This window comes from Trichophyton verrucosum (assembly GCF_000151505.1).
Source record: "Trichophyton verrucosum HKI 0517 chromosome Unknown TV-F-b-11a04.M13r1, whole genome shotgun sequence".
Lineage (NCBI taxonomy): Eukaryota > Fungi > Ascomycota > Eurotiomycetes > Onygenales > Arthrodermataceae > Trichophyton > Trichophyton verrucosum.
Window position 1 is genome coordinate 61,612 of NW_003315457.1, and position 18,211 is coordinate 79,822.

The window sequence follows — 18,211 nt, forward strand, 5'->3', positions numbered from 1 at the left end:
TAGGTTCAATTTTCTCCAAATCGTACACTGTCAATGCAACCGTTGCTACTGTATACAGGCGAATTCAAACTCCAATTTCCATGCAACAAATAATAATATATGTCCCTTGCGCCATGGTAACCGATACATCAAGTTAATCCAAAACGCCTTGCGGAACTGTCTATCCGGTTTGTTCATCATTGCTGATTTTCTGCCGTTTTATACGGTGGTTTTCACGGATTTCTTCGTTGACGGTCAACGTTTCCGGCCCAAATAGCTCCCAGTCAGCCATAGGTAATACTGCATTTCTCCATTCTTGAAGGTCTTGGATAGTCTTGCTTCTTGTCAATGGTTTTGTCCTCCGTCTAGAGCTTGAGAATAGCCCTTCATCGTCGCTTTCCATCTCTGCTTTGATATCGGACTCGGATTTGGGGGTCGGTTTCAATATCCGCCATAGCCGCCTTTCTTCCTCACGGCTGGTTTCTTTATCAATAGCCGCAGCATATATCTCTTCCTCGTCTGATAACGACTCCTCATCCGTCCCAGAAGATGAGACATCGCCCATCGACACATCGGCCTCCGAGCCCTCAAATGAAGAAGAGGAATCTTCCACAGTGTATTTTTCTGGATTGTTCATCGGTAGTACGTCGCTGCCCTCCTCTGCCTCCTCCGCCTCCTCCTCCTCCTCCTCCTCATGCTGGGCTTCCTCTTCATTATCCTCCTCTTGGGCTTCTTCTTGATTTTCATGTTCTCCTTGCTGTGGCTCAGGTAGTTCCAGACTGGAAGAAGATAGTCGTTTTTCAACCTCGTCATAGGAGAGTAACGTGGTCTTGAAGCTGTTTTTGCTCACATACTCGCGGACGTCTAATGAACATCGCCTTGCTGCGTATATCCAGAATTCACGGCTATTGTGTTGTACTTTCAGTGTATCCAATGCATTACGGACATCATCTTTCCGGATAGCTCTGTCTCGGTCCCGGGCTCGTTCATCCGTGGCACGAATCCTCATTAGCGCAAAGAATATAGAAGATTGCACCAATCTTCGTGTCAAACTGAGAGCGATCGTATAGAAGTCGGTAAAGCTATCACAGGTCACCGCAGGAGTCTCTTCATGAAAACATATCCTGGTCCAATTATCCTCTATACGATGACCTCCGAAGTTCATAAAGACATTCCTTGAAAGATTGATCCAATTTGGTATGTGGAACAATTGAGCGGTAGCTAACATATGGTGTGCACTTGGGTCGACATCGCTGATATCTTTGGTTTGAATCTTCTCTTCCAAGAATGAAGCAGCGTTACTGTCTACTAGCCACATGTCTTTATATTTTCGCTTCCCTGAGATGTTATGCGCTTGCTCTTCTTGCACAGAAAGTGCGTTGGCTGCTTTTTCCAGCGCGAGACAACACTCATCACTGATCTCGGCTGCCGCATGTATATCCGAAAAGGTTATGCCCCGGAATTTCTTTTCCGTTATATGATGCTCTCGCAGCGCCTGTTCAAGCCCCATGATATACTGCTGGACTTCTATCCGGCTTTTGGAGCCTATAAATGAGGCTATCTCGGGGATGGCGCCTTTACCCTTTCTTGCAAGGGCTGAAAAGAGCGCCAGCTTCTCCTCTGTGCTCCACCTGACTATGCCGAACTGTGAGTTATGGATGGGTGCCCCATGATTGGGCTCCTGAGCAATTTCATCTGTAGCTTGAATGAGAAGACCCCTGTAGGATGTTATGGGCAAGGCATTTGCACGCCGTAAATGGTTTTCTCTCTTGTTCCACGCCCATTTCTCAACGCGTTTCCGCTTTCGCGGCAAGAGAGGAGGGGATGATGCAAGTGTAAGGCGCTGCAGCTGGCGTGAAGAGGGCCCAGCATCCGAAGAATCGTGGATCGTCTTTCTTGGTTCATCTGTCTCGCTAGGGGACTCAGGTGCATCATCCTGGGGCTCGTAGCTGCTGCTTGACATGCTACCTATCTCCCCCCAAGATCCCGTCTAAACGTCCAGTCCCGGGTATCACACGCTGGGAAATTTTCCACAAACAAGTATGAGGAGCACATATCAATAATTCTCATGGAGGAGTCGATATGATATTTCAACTTTTCAACTGTAAAACGTAGCTACCTATCCGCTGGCTGCTGTCGTTTGTTCTTCAGATTTTGCTTTGCTTTTTTTTCTTTTATGCAAGGGCAAGCTCTGTTTGCATGGTTTGTCCTGTTTGCATAACTAGTTAACTAACTTAGTTAACTTAGCGCTTATCAAAAAGCTTCGCGACTTCCAGCAAACATCCAAGCAAAGCAACATGGAAGATGCAGAAGATATCTCGGTGCTCAAGATGGCTGGGCCTCGCAAATTTATACTGCCGGGGATACTCTGCCGCGCATATCGGGGCTCGTCTCTTCTCTTCAGCGGCGTCGGTTCGAGTGTCTGACGGAGCTCCAATATTGAACCCCGAAATCCGTTTACGGGATTATCAGGAAGAATGTATACAGTCTGTTCTATCCCATCTGGACGCGGGCCACAAGAGACTAGGGATATCTCTTGCTACGGGTAGCGGCAAAACTGTATGGATCAACTTGTAATGGAGATTTCAATTAGATGCTAACTCGGTATATTTCAACAGGTGATATTTACTCAACTAATCGGCCGGGTAAATTCTCCCGACCATAAAAGAACCCAGTCGCTTATTTTGGTCCATCGAAAAGAGCTCGTTGAGCAAGCTGCAAAGCACTGCACGCGTGCTTACCCCGACAAGACCATTGAAATTGAAATGGCAAACAGCCATGCAACTGGGATGGCGGATATAACAATTGCATCCATACGCAGCCTCCTTTCAAAAGGCCGAATTGAGAAATACAATCCAGAAAGATTCAAACTTGTGCTGGTTGATGAGGCACACCATATCGTTGCACCGAGCTATCGTGAAGCTCTAGCTCATTTCAACTTGGGTGAGGCGAATGCAGACTCTCCAGCGTTAGTTGGTGTTTCTGCGACGTTTTCGCGGTTTGATGGGCTGAAATTAGGTGCAGCTATTGATTACATTGTATACCACAAAGATTATGTTGACATGATCGGAGAGAACTGGCTTTCCGCTGCCCTTTTTACGACGGTGAAATCGCATGTGGATCTCTCACGCGTCGGTGATGGTCCCAATGGAGATTTTCAGACTCATCAGCTTTCACTTGCTGTCAATACGGAGACCACCAATGATATCACCGTTTCTTCATGGCGCTCGAAGGCCGGTGAAAGAAAATCCACACTTGTGTTTTGCGTTGACATTGCCCATGTACGTGACTTGACGGCCAAGTTTCGAGAGATCGGAGTCGATGCTAGGTATATCACAGGCCAGACTCCCAAGGATGTCCGTGCCAAAGAACTAGAAGCTTTTAGGAATTACGAGTTTCCAGTTCTGGTTAACTGTGGGCTCTTCACTGAAGGAACCGATATTCCGAATATCGACTGTGTCTTGCTCGCAAGACCTACAAGATCGAAGAATCTCCTGATTCAAATGATAGGGAGAGGTCTTCGGCTACATCCAGATAAAGCCAATTGCCATATCATTGATATGGTTGCTTCCTTGAATTGTGGAGTTCTCACCACACCTACCCTCCTCGGATTACATCCTGATGAAGGTTTGGACAAGATTTCTGCTAAAGATGTTAAAGAGAAAAGAGAGAACTTTGACAAAGATCCAGCCCAAGGCCAGGGAACAAAAAAGAGCCGTTCCCCAGAGGACGAAGACATTGTTGTTGGTTTCACCGACTACGATTCTGTCCACGACCTGGTGCAAGATGCCTCTGGTGAAGATCATATCCGTTCTATCAGCGAAAATGCGTGGGTCCAAGTTAGCCCGCATCGCTACATTCTTAGCGCTCCTGCAGGGAGATTAACAATCTCGAAAGGTAATTCTGGCTTGTTTTCAGTCCACCATGTTGTCAGCTTAAGCCCGTCAGGTAACTCAAAAAGCCCTTTCAGTCGTCCTCGCGAGGTGGTATCTGCGGTTGACCTTGTCCAGGCAATTCATGCTGCTGATACCCTTGCCTCTCGCATATTTGGAGGTCCAGTATACATTGCTTCATGGCAGCCGTGGAGAAAGAGGCGTGCAAGCCCCGGACAGATAGGATACCTGAGGAAACAACTTGGGAAGGAAATACCTGAGAAGATTACAAAGGGTGAAGCCGCTGATATGATTACTAAACTCAAACACGGTGCAAAGGGCCAATTCAAAGAGTTATTGTCGTCGAAGCGACGCAGCAAACGTGAACTTGAAAAGATTGCTAAATGGAAAGAAATGGCTGCTAGTGAGGAAGTGAAGATTGGTCCACTTGCTTGATCATCGGCAGTCGGTTGTCATAGAAACAGTTTATAGACCTGAGCAGAGAATTGGTTCCCCTTATCGTTTTTTGCTATACCTTTCTGATACCATTCAACTGCTTCCCAACTTCGCGTTGGTTCTGTCATGCTCTCTGCTTTTCCGTGCGGCGAGACTCGCCACACACGGCTATAGGTCTATTATTGAAGGCTCTCGTGTTCACTCATATTTGAAAGCAAGCGAGTTTGGTACTTACCAGTTAACTAGTGGCTTGGCTGAGGCTGAAAGAGCGGGCCGTCCCGTAACAAAGGATTTATGCCCGAAGGTCCAGCCTCATCGACAGCATTTAACTACTTTTTGACGGGGTCCCCTGCCCGGTTCAAAAGGATCCAGGGTGTCTAAAGCAGAGTGAACTAACTATATTTGAGAATAACGAATAATTTAAAGCGACATAACTAAGCGAGAAATTTCAACAAATAGAATGATCAAATAGGAGCAGACAGAAAGTAGAATGCCTCCGACCAGCAGAGGCATCGAGAAAGAGCCGGAGTTATTCAATCATTCCAAACCTGGATATCTTCATAGTTCTTATGCACAGAAGTCCCATTGATACCTCGCTTGAATCCTGGATGATCCCCACGAATAATATGGTGCTCTTCGTCGAAGCAGTTTGCTGTTGCTTTCACCGAGCAAAAGGGCCACAGTTTCTTCGTACACATGTCACAAAACAGTCCTTCTTCCCTGTTTCCATAGTCGGGACCTGCGGAGGTAGGGTGTTCACAAATAGCCCGTGCTGTGTAGCCTTTAGAAACAACAACTGCATTTTTAAGATCGCATCCCAAAGGCTGCCACTCTCTTCGTTTGGTGACATGACTCCGCTTGATCCCATAGGTCCACGTTTCACCTCCTATTCTTGAATGGTTCTTTATTCCTTTCCTCAGCCGTGACAAATCCTCGTCGCTGACTTCCTCCCCAATCGCTGGCTTGCAAGTTGTCACTCCGTCGACCAAGACTTGAGTGATATTTTCATATCCGGTTTCTTCGTCAAACTTGGGAAATTCTTTAAAGACTGGGGGACACTGCAGCTCGTTGATGTCCTTGTAGAAATGCTGCCGTGGTTTACTATCACATACCGTTTCTTTCTTGTACTTAAATTGAGGCAGCAGCTCTTCATGAGAAAAGTCCGGTATGTGTATCGAAAATCCCATTGGAAAACGGCCGTCGTTGCTGATCCAAATGCAGGGAGATCGTTCTGATGCGGTTGTCAACTTTTTAGACGGATACCAAGCCAGGTTGCCGCACAAGAATCCAAATCCACCATTCCAAGCCCAGGTCTTGTCCATTTTTTTACCTTGGTCTGCACCAGTGACGGTAACAGCTGCAATGCAAATGGCATCGCTGCTTGAAGCTGATATGGTGACATACTCCGGATCCTTCCTGTTGTCAGACTCGAAAGGCTCGACTGTAATATCATATCCCTGGCCGCTTTTAACCTTTCCATGCTTCTCTCCATTTTTAAATCCAATCCGCTGGCCGTTGGCATCAAAAAGGGCAACATTTGGCATATCACCACCGATGGTATCAGTTTTCACTCCTTCTTTGAAAAGATCAAACTCCCCAAGAGTAACCCTGACAACGGCGACGTCTTTCCGAGAAGCGGCAAACAAGTCTCCCAAAAAGGGAGCAAAAGAAAGCACACCAGTAAGTCCTATAACGAGGGCATTCATTTTTCTCTGAGCGTTGCGGGTGCGTGGCTTCAAAAATGCTGGTATTGAGGGTGGAATATTTAGTTGATGGAGTGCTGGATACTCTTCCATTGTGGTGAGATCAACTCTAACTATATATCCTTGTTGATGCTCCCTACAATGGTTTGTTTTCCAGCCACTCTAGATGTTCACCAGTTGGTAACCTTCTGGCGTCTGCACTGTCAGCCAGCTTGGTTTCAATATCAGCGTGGATAATTAGTGTGCTTCTTATTAGACCCTCCTAGCTGGTATGATTTTTATCGGTTACGCAACTGAAATTCTCGCAGGAATATCAATCTTTTTGGATAACTACCAACATCTCTCAATGCAATGACAATGGGCGTCATTCGTTTGTGTGGATTGGAATATCATATGCCAATTGCTGATTCATAAACAGATGTGCGATTCAAACACAGAGCTGTATAATGTTTACTCATATTATACCCGGCTACATTGGTTTTAAAATACCAATATCATTGTTTCATATATTGTGTCTCATATAAGTTAATGCATCTTTTACGCTGCACCATGATTGATACGACGAATGCATCTCGGTACCAAAATGATTCAAGGCACATTCAGATGCACACTGAGTAATCGAGTTTAGTGCCCGACCCCGAATGCGCCCCAGAAAAATGCCTAAACGATTGGTAATCGCATTATATATTCGCGGATTGGGAACAATTACTAACATTGCATGAAGTTTCCTGTGATTCAAGCGAGATTGATTACCCCTTGGTAATCTCTAGGCCATGCATCCCCCGGCCAGCGGGTAGCTACTGGGAGTCAAAGCCTCTCAATAAGTTGGGTGTGTCCAGTAATTACAGCAATTCACTCCATTCGGGGGCTTTAGGGCTACTAGAATCCTAGACTAACGCATGCATTTGACAAAGAGTACCGGAAAAAGTTGAAAGAGCTTCTCTCACCGTGTGAACAGAGCACTAGGGAGACTTGGCTGTTTATCCAGGGTCTGTCATTTGTATGGATGGGAATACATTCCTTACTTACAGGCTACGAGCAGCGTTGAGATGAAGACAGTTCAAGCAGCTGGATAGCTGCTCAATACTTGCCCTGCCACATCCAGGTTTCTTGGTTGACGTCGAGCAACCCATACCTCCCGAGCTCATACATCCGCTCTTCTCTCTTGTCAATCAACTGATCTTCCGAATATTCTCGGTCTTGTGCACCTATTGAGAGAAGAAATTCAAACACCCATGGGGAAGATAAAGATTTTGCGACCCATACAGGATCCCGTGAAAGGTCCGAGTCATCGTTATTGAGCGGAACACCAGCCGCTGCTAGAATGGATATTATGCCCAAGTTCTTGACCATTATAGCTTGGACAAGCGCCTGGATTCCAATGTTCTCGTCGTAGTGGCAGTAATTAAGGTCAACCCCTTTCTCAACGAGCCATTTCACCATATGAGACTGACCTGTAGACGCAGCAGGGACCAGGGCATGCTCCAATTTCTCACCATACTCGACAAGCACCTGTACGGCTTCTAGATGCCCCCCTCGGGCCGCAAATCCCATGGGCGTGAGGGACTTGTAGGAAGATACATAACTTATGTCGGCACCTTGGTCCAGAAGAAGCCGGATCAAATTATCATATCCGTTCTGCGCGGCTAGGTGGAGGGCACAGCCGTGCTCACGAATTAGAGGGCCATCCCTATTGATGTCCGCGCTATTGTCGACAAGCAATTGGACCATGGATTCTCGATTGTGACATACTGCCTCCCAGAGCATTAGATCTTTGAAATGCTTTAGGTCATAGATAGATATACCCTGCACCTCGAGAAACATGTCAACGATATCAGTACGTCCTATCCGTACCGCGCAGAGAATAGCTCGATGATACTCCGATGAGGAAGGAGAGAGCCTGAACTCGGGTTCAAGGAGTAGAGATACAATTTCTTTGTTGCCACCAAGTGCCGCCGCCGACAAGGCACTCCCACCTGGACATCGGTATTCGTGTTCATATACTCCGTTGTTAATGGTCAGTATATCGTTATCCCAGCGCTCCCATCGCTCGGCAATGATATGTGGATCGGCACCATGATCAAGGAGATATCGAACTATATCGAGGTGTCCCCAGACGGCAGCCAGTCCTAATGGTCGACCGAAAAACACATTCAACGCGTTAACATCCACCGATGCTGCCATAGACTGCACTAGGGATATATTTCCAGTGATAATTGCCCCGCAGAAGAGATTATATATCCGATCTATCGACGCAAATACGGAATCTTGAGGTGAATGATTCTCGGCTATCATCGAGCTACATAGCAGTCTATGATGGCCGAGATTGACACCCTCGTAGGTACTTTTTATAGTGGCATTCTTGAGATTAGCAGCTATAGCTTCACCGATCATTAAATGTCGCTGCAACCGAGTATAGCCCATAGGCTGGGTTAATTCATCCAAGCCTTGGTTGACGCTGGAAAGTACATGCAGCGCTGCGATATTGATAGCTGCTGTGGACCGAGACTTTGTCAAAAGGATCCTGCCGAGCAACGGCGAGGTCATAAAGGCGAGCACCCCAACGGCTGGATCAAGTATATCCACAATCTGGCGCTCACATATGGCAAATATAATTGTATTATTGAAGCGTCCTAGTGCAACGATCCAGTCAGTCATAAACTCGAACCAAGATTGCGATAACTAACTACCAGGGGCAAATCGTACTGTCTACTCGCCGGAGCCGTGATGCCTTCATCAGGCCAACAGTCCCCACCACATATTCGATTATCAAAGTGAAGATCTCTTCCGGGAACTCGGTAAGACGCATATTTACTTAACGCTTCAGTGACACTTCAGTGAGACTTGCGAACAACGTTGGTATATACCTGTTGTTTTAATATAGATGCCATGAACAGGCTAGCTAACTGTTATGGCGAGAGATATAATTATGCTGGGAGAATCACGAAGAAAAAGCAGGAGAGGCTAAGTAAAACTAATTCTATGAAGAGAGTGTGTCTTGATGACAGATGAAACAAACAACACCCTGGACGAGTCGTGCATGTCAGAATGGGGGCCGAAATATCAGAGCCTGTAAGTTGTTACTAATGGGATCTCAGACGGGCCCTGACCGGCTAACAAAATCATGAACTGCATGCTTAGTAGTTAACCGCCAGCCGTGTTTGTTCAGGGGAAAAACTACATACATGATAACATGCCTAGCTGCTTGCTGATAATCGACATCTTGTCATCCACATACATGATTGATATACCGCCAGTCAGCTCCTAGAGACACTGCCTAACTTGTTGGTCCGTTGGTTCAAAATTGTTTGTTACATTGTTAACTACCCTGTGTTGTGCAAAATGGTCAATGATTCCCGGCTGGCGCTGGGCCCATCAGATGGCTACCCAGCCCTCCTAGTCCAACTGTCATGGTGCTGGGATAGCCTGCGGGCGAATTACTCAGAGATACCCCTGGGCTTTTCCAAAATAACATAAGATGGCTGTAAAGCAGGTCTATAAGACATTGGGCTTCTCCCACCATCTCATAGTACTTTGGCTCAATAAACACCCCAGCAGCCTTCTCCTGCATGCAACTCGAACTTTTGATACTGATCAGTTTCTATATGATTACCCCGGCGTGCGTGCTCCTTTGTTACGTTTCCAGGGTATAAGCAAAGCATACGCACCATGCGGTTCTTTTCCCCCGAGAAGCTTGCAGTTGCAAGTGTAATTCTCGGCTTCCCATTCCTGGCTGCTGGCCGGGTCGTGACTAGTTCAACGGGGCTAGATATCTCTTGTGACGATGCTCATTGTCCAGGTGCGTGACCGCTGAACGTCCAACTTCTGTTAGTGTGATACAGTACTGACCTCGACGTGGTTTAGAGAGTATTATACCCCGTGGCCCTCCGATCATCTTCAAACCTGGTGGTAAACCAGGAACAAAGCCAGGTGATAGGTCGGGAGGGGATTCTGGTGGAAAGCCCGGAGGGAGCCGCTCTGGATCTGGAGGGCTAGAGGTTGAGCCTCTCGGTACTGGTCTCGGACTGGGCGATATACGGCCTATTGGTGACTATAAAGACAAGGGCACACAGAACCTTGCGAGCCTCCGGCAGGCGATCACAAAAGATGATCCTGATACGACAATAGTAAGCAAGGACGAAGATGTTCACCCCCCACGGTCCTTTTACAATCTCTTTATGGCCGAGTTGTATGAAGCGCAGCCCACATTCGGCGCAAAAGGAAGCCAGCATCCTGAGCTCCTTAACCTGCTCAAGAAGGAAGATACCGGCTTTGAATTTGCAGCACATACAAGTTGGACAGAGTACTCCATTCGATCAAAGCATGTTTCCCAGGCAGCACTTCAAGTGAACCATGGCGGATACAGCAGAAACGGAGAGTTCATAATTGCAAACACGGCTTTCAAGGATGCTATCCCATACCCCAAGGGCCATCCGCAACGAATTCCAAACAACGAAATAACCTGGCAGTGCTTTGCAAAAGTTGCCAAAGAAAAGACGAAGAATCTCAAAGGGCTGATACTACGGGATATCCAGAACCGGGGAACTTGGAAAATTCTACGTGAGGCCTATGAGAAAAAGGGAATTCCTCTCAATCAGAAAGCTGTTTGGAAGCCAGACCCAAACGATCCCGGGATGGATGGCTTGTTCAAAACCATCGTTGGAAGTGACAATATCGCTGGGAAGCTCCTGATTCTCCAAAACCATCACAAAGCCATCGGCAATAAGGAAATAAATAAGGTCATTACGTGGACTAGACATGCGGAAGGGTCCCTTAACAAGCTGACCGTGTTTGTTGGGCTCCGAGAAAAGAGCTAATTCGCTCAGGGACAAGATCCATAGGCACTTCGAAGGGGCTGTGGAGCGATGCGCTGTTGTTTATATACTTGTCAGAGCAAAGCTGGCTTTGCTCTGTTGTCAAGGTGCTTGTATATTATGCTTAGTTCACTTTGAGAACTCAACTTCCCTTTCATTTAGTCAAATAGTTGAACACGGATGTTTCATTAGATTCTAGACTGTTTGAATAATGTAGCCAGCGAATGATCTATATTTAACGGTATGTAGCCAAACTTTGGGTGGATTTTGAGAAGCTGCCAGGAGTTGAATGATAAATTGATGATAACCCTCTATTGGTCAGGTGTATCGAATAACTAAGCCGCAGTGAGCCAAAACAATTTTATACATCACGGACATTAGAATGCGAAAACGCCATCATTTTCTGACTTTCCAGAAGCAGAAAAGACTCAAACCGTAATCCCCTATCTGCAAAGCTATCAGTTATAACAGCATTGAATACATTTGCCCAGCTTGCCCAGAGTTCTCGCCAATAGCACGCCTCGGCAGCCTTGGTGAGATAGCGTTCTCTGAACGTCTTAACATTGTTATTTGCAATTCGTTCTGCGAGGTCTTGGTTTGACAGTAGATGTTCCATTTTTGTAGGTAGATCTGAGAAATCACGCTCTACCTCAACGAAGTTCTGGTATGGCCCGGTGGATTGAAGGAGGTAATGGTGGTGTTGGATGAATTGGAGCTTATGCGCTACGACGACAGAGCGGCATGCTTGTCGATATTTCAGGGAGGAGGAATACGCTCGACCTATATGCGGTTGGTTAGCTGGGGTTAATGGAGAGCCGTTAAAAAAATGGGAGTTAACACACCCTCAACATGGGCAATGAACTTATACTTGCAATGGCTATCCATGCTAATGAAGTTCTGCTTTTCGCTCCATACAATCTCCTTGACGTCACCCCAGCTCGTATCCCGGGCGATATCAAGTAAGTTCCGCCTTAGTTTCGGTGCAAAGCTCAACTTGCCCCTCCAAACCAGCTTATTCTCCTTCGATGACCAAGGAACAGTAACCTCTTGTCGCTGTATTCGGTCGACCACTTGGTTATAAGGGCCGATGGCATTTGCTGCATTATCCCATGCCCAAAACCCAAAATCGGGTATCAACCATATTGACTCTTCGGAGGCCTTCCTGGACAAGGCCCAAATGGGATGCCCTGTCCCAGAAATATCATCAACCCTGTCTTCAATGGAGAATACAAACTCGATGCTGGGCTGTGTTCTGTTTCCTGCTGTAGCTGACAAGGCATGATGCATGGAACTTAGGACCGCTAGTATCTTCTTTCTGTGGTCTTCTTGTGCTGCTTGTGTGGCGACTATATAAAGCTCGCCCCGGTGTATTATGGCTCGGGCCATGCCATTTTTGAGTTCGATTTTGTCTAGATGTTCGGTAGATATGCCGGGCTGAGAATCCCAAAATGCTGCTGCCCGATATGGGTCTTCGAAGAGCCCTGGGAATGCAGTTTTGCATTGCAAGGGGCTTAGGTTCACATTTGCTTTATCCCGATCGAATTCAAAGTTCCAGTCTGCTGACGGGACTGGCGCTGGGCTAGATGGTTGCTTCTTGGGCAATGTTGCTAGTGACTCTGAGCAATTGAACGTTGTTGATGTTTGGCATGTACAATGGCCTGCCGGAATAATATGTGTGAGCAGCGGATGCACATTATCTCTGTCTGAATTCATCCCAAACCAAAGCGAGAAAACCATGAAAAAAAGAACTCCAGCAATGCATGATAAATAAAGGCCGATTTTAAAGCGGCCGCTGCGGGCTGCGGCCAGTAGTACACGCGACACGCTCATCTTTCGATTATTATTCCTCTTCCTCCCCCTTCTCCTCTACAGAGAAGAGAGTAAAAGGAGCAAATGGGAGTGCACTGTGGTGTTGTTTATACCTCTGAACGCCATGATTTGAAGACTCTGTACGGACTACCCCGTACCCCGTAGTTACTCTGGACCGTCAGGGGCCCCTTGATGTCATACCGCGATCCACGAGAGGCCCCTTTCACCGCAAGCGGAAGGGTTCACACTGATCAGGTATGAATGATTGTTATTATTGCCATCTCCGACCCCGTATCCTGGTCCACGTTTGCGCGTCTTCGCAAGTTCGGCGATGGCCCGTTCTCCGCCCCTAAACCTGCTGGCAATTGTTTCGAGATTTTAGATGTGCTCCGAACCCGTCAGCAAAATAATAACTAGTTACGGAGTACTCCATACACTCATCTATCCTATTCGTTAGTAGAACATTCGAAACAATGGTGTTTAGTACCTGGAAGCTGGTTTCTATTCGAGGTCGTTAAGATGAACGGCCCTCTCTGGTGGCTTGCACGGAACAGCGTTTGTCTCCTTAATCTGAACACACACGCGTGCTCTTCCTCTCCCTTGCCACCACGGCCCAATGCCCAGGATGAGCTGCGAAGCTCTTGTCCACTGACATGCGATCTTGATCTTGTGCCTGTACCCACATTGCTGCCTGTGTGGCACGGCCTGCTGGGGAAAAAGGGGACCATCTGACGTCGATTCTCCATATTCTCCAAGTACCGTCTGGCTCTGACCAAAGTCGGTTTTTATTGCAAGGCTCCCGAGAGGCTCTTTTGGCCAAACCATCTCGTGCATAAGCAGCTCGTATTCCCCTCGCTTGCGGGTGACCACAACCAGGCACAGAACGTTCGCAGGGGTGGCCCGTCCGAACCTTCGCAATAGAACTCTGTAGAACGCTACATCCCGGCCGCAAGCAGGCTGTAATATTGACAGAGGAGATCCCGGGCAGGAAAACGAGCGCAGGCTCTAATTATATCGACAGGCCTAAATCTCCTGCCGCCCTGTCATTAATTCCTCCGATCTGGCTGTTCTGGCCGCGAAGTTAACGAAATGACAGCAGGATCGCCGCCGGAGTCAGCGGTCGTTCGTTATTGTTGACTTGCTGTCCGCGCGTTTCAACCTCTCTGAGGCTCGCCTTTCTTCGCCTTCTTCTGCTGCTCCATCTTTGCTTTCGTCTTTGCTCTCGTCTTTGCTTTCGTCTTTGCTTCTTCTCCTTCGTCGTCGTCGTCGTTCTTTTTCACAAGCAAAAAGCTATCCTTGCTGACTCAGCATATCAAAAAGCGGCTGCTCCGACTTTTCTTTGGCCGCCAAAACTTCTCCCGCGTCTCCCTTTTTTTTTTAATTTCTTCTTATCCTCGCGCAGAGCGACTCCAAGTCCCCTGAGCACTCGACGAGGAGGCAGAGACTCGTGCCGGAGGGCTCTCGCGCGCTCTCGACCTGCTGCCGCTTCTCCTGCTGCCAGCTTTGAACCGACGAAACAGCTTGCAGGCAGGAAAGAGAAAGGAAAAACACTGCTTCAGCCCCTCGAACAGCTACCTACCGAAGACGTCTCGCAGCCGGGCCGCAATGATCCTCTGATAACTGCCGGTGGCAGCTTGAATGGAAATGGGATTGACGACCAAAAGCTATTTGCCGCGATTCACTTGGAGGTAGCATTGCTCGAGTGGAATTCCGAACCGACCAGACAGGACGGAATAGCTTGGAAGACCAGAACGCCCGCTGTGCGACGTGATATCGAGCTTCGACTTCAGCTTCAAACCACCGCCAGAGCTCGGCTTCGGAGGCTTCTCGAGAACACTCGAAATTATAATACTAATAGAAAAAAAAATTATACACAGATGATGGAAAACTCGGTAGAGTCACAGCGGCTGCGGCGGCCTCGGTCGCGAACCGCCTGTGGGTTTCCGGTGTCGACTATCATCGTTACTATCCTTGGTCTGCTCCTGGTCTTTGGCATTGTGCAATCGTACTTGACGCTTCAGATCGACTCCCAAGGATGCAAGACGCCCAGTATGCTGCCAACATATATCAAATTGGGTGGATTTGATACGGAACATACCCGATTCGCTAGCAAGTACAATCTTTACTTGTACCGAGAACGAGGTGTAGACGACTACAGCGAGGAAGATATTGGGGTATGCTACCCTTTTTTTTTGCGACTTTGATGACACTAGAAATGTCAATGGTAACTAACTAACATGGATTCCGTTCCTCTAGCTCAAAGGAGTTCCGGTTCTCTTCCTCCCGGGAAACGCAGGAAGCTACCGACAGGGACGGTCGCTTGCTTCCGAAGCCTCCTTGTACTTTCATAATGTACTGCAACATGACCAAGACCGGGTCAAGGTCGGCACCAGGAGCTTGGATTTCTTCATGGCAGACTTCAATGAAGACATGGCTGCTTTCCATGGCCAGACAATCCTCGACCAGGCAGAATACATCAACGACGCCCTGTCCTACATACTCTCGCTGTACCATGATCCCAACCGAGCTAGAAGAGATACCGATCTGCCAGACCCAGTATCCGTCATACTGATAGGTCACTCTATGGGGGGAATTGTCGCCAGGACAGTCCTGACTATGGCCAATTATCAGGCCAACTCTGTGAATTCCATCATCACCATGTCCACACCACACGCCAGACCACCCGTATCGTTCGATTCAGACCTGATGAGCACCTATAAACAGATCAACTCCTACTGGCGCGAAGCCTATTCAGAGAGATGGGCCAATAATAACCCGTTGTGGCATGTCACCCTCATATCCATTGCTGGCGGTGGAGGGGACACCATTGTACCCTCAGACTACACTAGCTTATCCTCCCTGGTGCCCGATACCCATGGTTTCACCGTTTTCACCAGTACAATTCCCAACGTTTGGACCGGAGTAGATCACCTTTCAATTGCATGGTGTGATTCCTTCAGAAAAGCCGTTGTTCGAGCCCTCTTTGATGTTATTGACGTTCGGCGCGCTACCCAAACGAAGCAGCGAGCCGAACGCATGAGTATATTCAGGAAGTGGTTTCTTACCGGGATCGAACCAAATGCTGATAAACTCCTGCCAAGTAAAGGTAAGATTAAGCAATATTGTGTTACATCCGCTATCACCAGACTAACGGGAACCATAGAACCAACTACTTTATTGACCCTTGAAGAAAATGCCAACGCAATGCTAAAACAAGGTGAACGCCTGGTCTTGCACGGACTCGGCCATCACGAAGGCCCTAAAGCCCATCTAATCCCTGTCCCCCCAAGAGGAGGCGTCCCTGGCAAAAAATTTACCCTCCTGACAGATCAACGGGTCGAACCTTCGGGGTCCGGAAAGCTTGAAATTCTGTTTTGCAGTGATCCTCCCTCCCGCGCTGGGCAATCCGCGACGTTGCTTTCCTTGAATCTTGATCTATCCGGTGGCAACGCTGCTTCACCTCGGCTGGTGTGCAAAAGCAGCTATGAGGACGTGATATACATTCCAGCATCAAACAAGAATTCAAAAGCCGCTTTTGATGACGCTCAACCATTTTCGTATTTCCAATACAGTCTAGAAGACCTTACGGAGTATCAGTTTGTGGCCATCGTTGATAAGCACGAAAAAGCTACTCCCGGGTTTCTGATCGCGGAGTTCTCTGACAGCTCCGACTCAGTAATTCCGACTAGAGTTAGCCTGGGTCGGCTTCTTAGCGCTGGCTTAACCATCCTGCTGCCAGCCGACAGACCAATGGTGACGGATATCAAGGTTCCAGCTCTGCAGTCCAGCTTGCTCGCCTATAAGCTTAAGCTCAACAGGCAAGGATGCAAACCCGACTCGGAGCTATTTGCGCCCATCGTTCGCCAGTATATATCTGATCCTTATGAATCCAAGTTTTTCGTCAACGTAAAAGCGATTGACGTTAACCTCCATGGAGTTGCGCCCTATATGCCTCCACATATCAGGGACAATGCAGCCGGAAGTGGCATATCCTTTGAGCTGTGGTCAGATCGGAGCTGCAGCGCGCCACTTCAAATATCACTGCAAGTGGATGTGCTAGGAAGCTTGGGTAGACTTGCAATGAGATATCGAACTGTCTTTGCTGCGTTCCCTCTGGTTATTGTCGCAATGGTCCTCCGCAAGCAATTTAGAGTATACGATCAAACAGGTAAGACCGCCTCAACTAGCACTATCTGGCGCTCCCGTTACTTACTACTGTGCATAGGCGTTTTTATCAACTTTTCCGAAAGTTTAGAACTATGTATTCGGTCTTCTTTACCTCTTACCTTCCTTGGCTTCTCACTTTTGGCTACCACTCTGGCAACATCCAAGTCCGTTGTAACCCAGGGGGTACAGTCAAGTTGGCAGTCGAACGCAACAGAGACGCCGATAGACTATGGGAAGAATGATCTTCTGCTAGGCTCTCAGGACACTTTCTTCTGGTTCTTGGTGCCTCTTTTCGGCATTATTAGCGTTGGTGCATGTGTTGTTGTTCATTATGCTGCCACAGCCATCATCTATCTCCTTGGGCTTCTTCGATCCACTGTGGCTGCTCGACAGGGCTATATTAAGCATGAAAACGGAAAGTAAGTTGGCTTGTTCATGGATCGCGGCCAGTAAACATGCTAACCACATATAGGGCTGCGCCGTTGCTGTGGAGTTTATCTACAAGACATAGGATAGTTAATGCCGTGATTCTGCTGTTCCTAGTAGCTACTGTCATCCCGTACCAGTTTGCGTACGTGGTAGCTTGTATCGTTCAGTTAATCACTTGTGTCCAGGCCTCTTCTCATGCTCGTGAAACGGTAAGTAAAGGCACCCAGACTCTTTCATTAGTCGGTAATTGCTGACTTGGCCCTAGCGATCGGGCAATCATGCCAACCTAAGCAACTTTGCACATTCGATTCTCGTCCTAATGCTTTGGATTCTTCCGATAAACATCCCTGTCCTCATCGTCTGGGGCCACAACCTCGCCGTACACTGGTTCACGCCATTCTCCTCTCACCATAATGTGTTATCAATAATGCCTTTCATTCTTCTCGTCGAAACCCTAACCACCGGAGTCATGATACCCCGGATTACCTCGAAGTAAGTATCCTTACATTTGGTCCCTTTTGCTCGACAAGCCTTGGTCTAACGTCATTTTTAGCTTCAAACATATCACATCCGGACTGTTTTTCTTCCTTGCAGTATACGCCGCGATTTACGGCGTCACATACGCTTACCTGCTACACCATATTGCCAACTTCGTCGTCACCTGGCTTGTGGTGCTCTATTTCTTCGGAAACGGCCTTTGCATACCAAGCATCGATCGGATAACCCGTCTACCCGACTTCGCCGACACCGACTTTTCGAACGGTCACATCAAGAAGCTCCCTTGATTCCATTTCGCCTGTTACAGCGAGTGTTAGTTAACATACGCAACAACGTACATATGACGGTCTATTTATTTCATGAGAACACAGCATCGCATATATAGAAGCCTCTGCATCTTCTTTCGGCCTCCATTCCCAGCTGCCCTTTTTCATTTACGGCATAGCCTCTTTTAATGAATTCTGTGACAGTATATATTATTTTT

The 18,211-nt window shown here is 47.6% G+C and overlaps 7 protein-coding genes across 7 annotated transcripts; 3 read left to right on the forward strand and 4 right to left on the reverse strand.

Annotated features, from left to right (window-relative positions):
* Positions 1 to 160: 160 nt before the first annotated feature.
* On the reverse strand, positions 161 to 1,942 carry TRV_03469 (uncharacterized protein; the record flags this gene model as incomplete). The annotated part of the gene is made up of 1 exon (XM_003022359.1): positions 161 to 1,942. The coding sequence occupies one exon, from the start codon at positions 1,940 to 1,942 to the stop codon at positions 161 to 163; it is 1,782 nt and encodes a 593-aa protein (XP_003022405.1).
* A 341-nt stretch (positions 1,943 to 2,283) lies between these two features.
* Positions 2,284 to 4,307, forward strand: TRV_03470 (uncharacterized protein; the record flags this gene model as incomplete). The annotated part of the gene is made up of 2 exons (XM_003022360.1): positions 2,284 to 2,538; positions 2,655 to 4,307. 2 exons carry the CDS (start codon positions 2,284 to 2,286, stop codon positions 4,305 to 4,307), a joined length of 1,908 nt encoding a protein of 635 aa, XP_003022406.1.
* A 533-nt stretch (positions 4,308 to 4,840) lies between these two features.
* TRV_03471 (uncharacterized protein) lies at positions 4,841 to 6,103 on the reverse strand (the record flags this gene model as incomplete). Its single annotated transcript, XM_003022361.1, has 1 exon — positions 4,841 to 6,103. One exon carries the CDS (start codon positions 6,101 to 6,103, stop codon positions 4,841 to 4,843), a length of 1,263 nt encoding a protein of 420 aa, XP_003022407.1.
* A 987-nt stretch (positions 6,104 to 7,090) lies between these two features.
* Positions 7,091 to 8,668, reverse strand: TRV_03472 (F-box domain and ankyrin repeat protein; the record flags this gene model as incomplete). The annotated part of the gene is made up of 1 exon (XM_003022362.1): positions 7,091 to 8,668. One exon carries the CDS (start codon positions 8,666 to 8,668, stop codon positions 7,091 to 7,093), a length of 1,578 nt encoding a protein of 525 aa, XP_003022408.1.
* A 1,011-nt stretch (positions 8,669 to 9,679) lies between these two features.
* TRV_03473 (uncharacterized protein) lies at positions 9,680 to 10,827 on the forward strand (the record flags this gene model as incomplete). The annotated part of the gene is made up of 2 exons (XM_003022363.1): positions 9,680 to 9,809; positions 9,875 to 10,827. 2 exons carry the CDS (start codon positions 9,680 to 9,682, stop codon positions 10,825 to 10,827), a joined length of 1,083 nt encoding a protein of 360 aa, XP_003022409.1.
* Positions 10,828 to 11,185: 358 nt separating this feature from the next.
* On the reverse strand, positions 11,186 to 12,561 carry TRV_03474 (DUF821 domain protein; the record flags this gene model as incomplete). The annotated part of the gene is made up of 2 exons (XM_003022364.1): positions 11,186 to 11,604; positions 11,667 to 12,561. The coding sequence occupies 2 exons, from the start codon at positions 12,559 to 12,561 to the stop codon at positions 11,186 to 11,188; spliced, it is 1,314 nt and encodes a 437-aa protein (XP_003022410.1).
* Positions 12,562 to 13,722: 1,161 nt separating this feature from the next.
* TRV_03475 (uncharacterized protein) lies at positions 13,723 to 18,014 on the forward strand (the record flags this gene model as incomplete). The annotated part of the gene is made up of 7 exons (XM_003022365.1): positions 13,723 to 13,755; positions 13,917 to 14,807; positions 14,890 to 16,801; positions 16,859 to 17,219; positions 17,273 to 17,438; positions 17,495 to 17,721; positions 17,783 to 18,014. The coding sequence occupies 7 exons, from the start codon at positions 13,723 to 13,725 to the stop codon at positions 18,012 to 18,014; spliced, it is 3,822 nt and encodes a 1,273-aa protein (XP_003022411.1).
* Between the last annotated feature and the right edge of the window lie 197 nt (positions 18,015 to 18,211).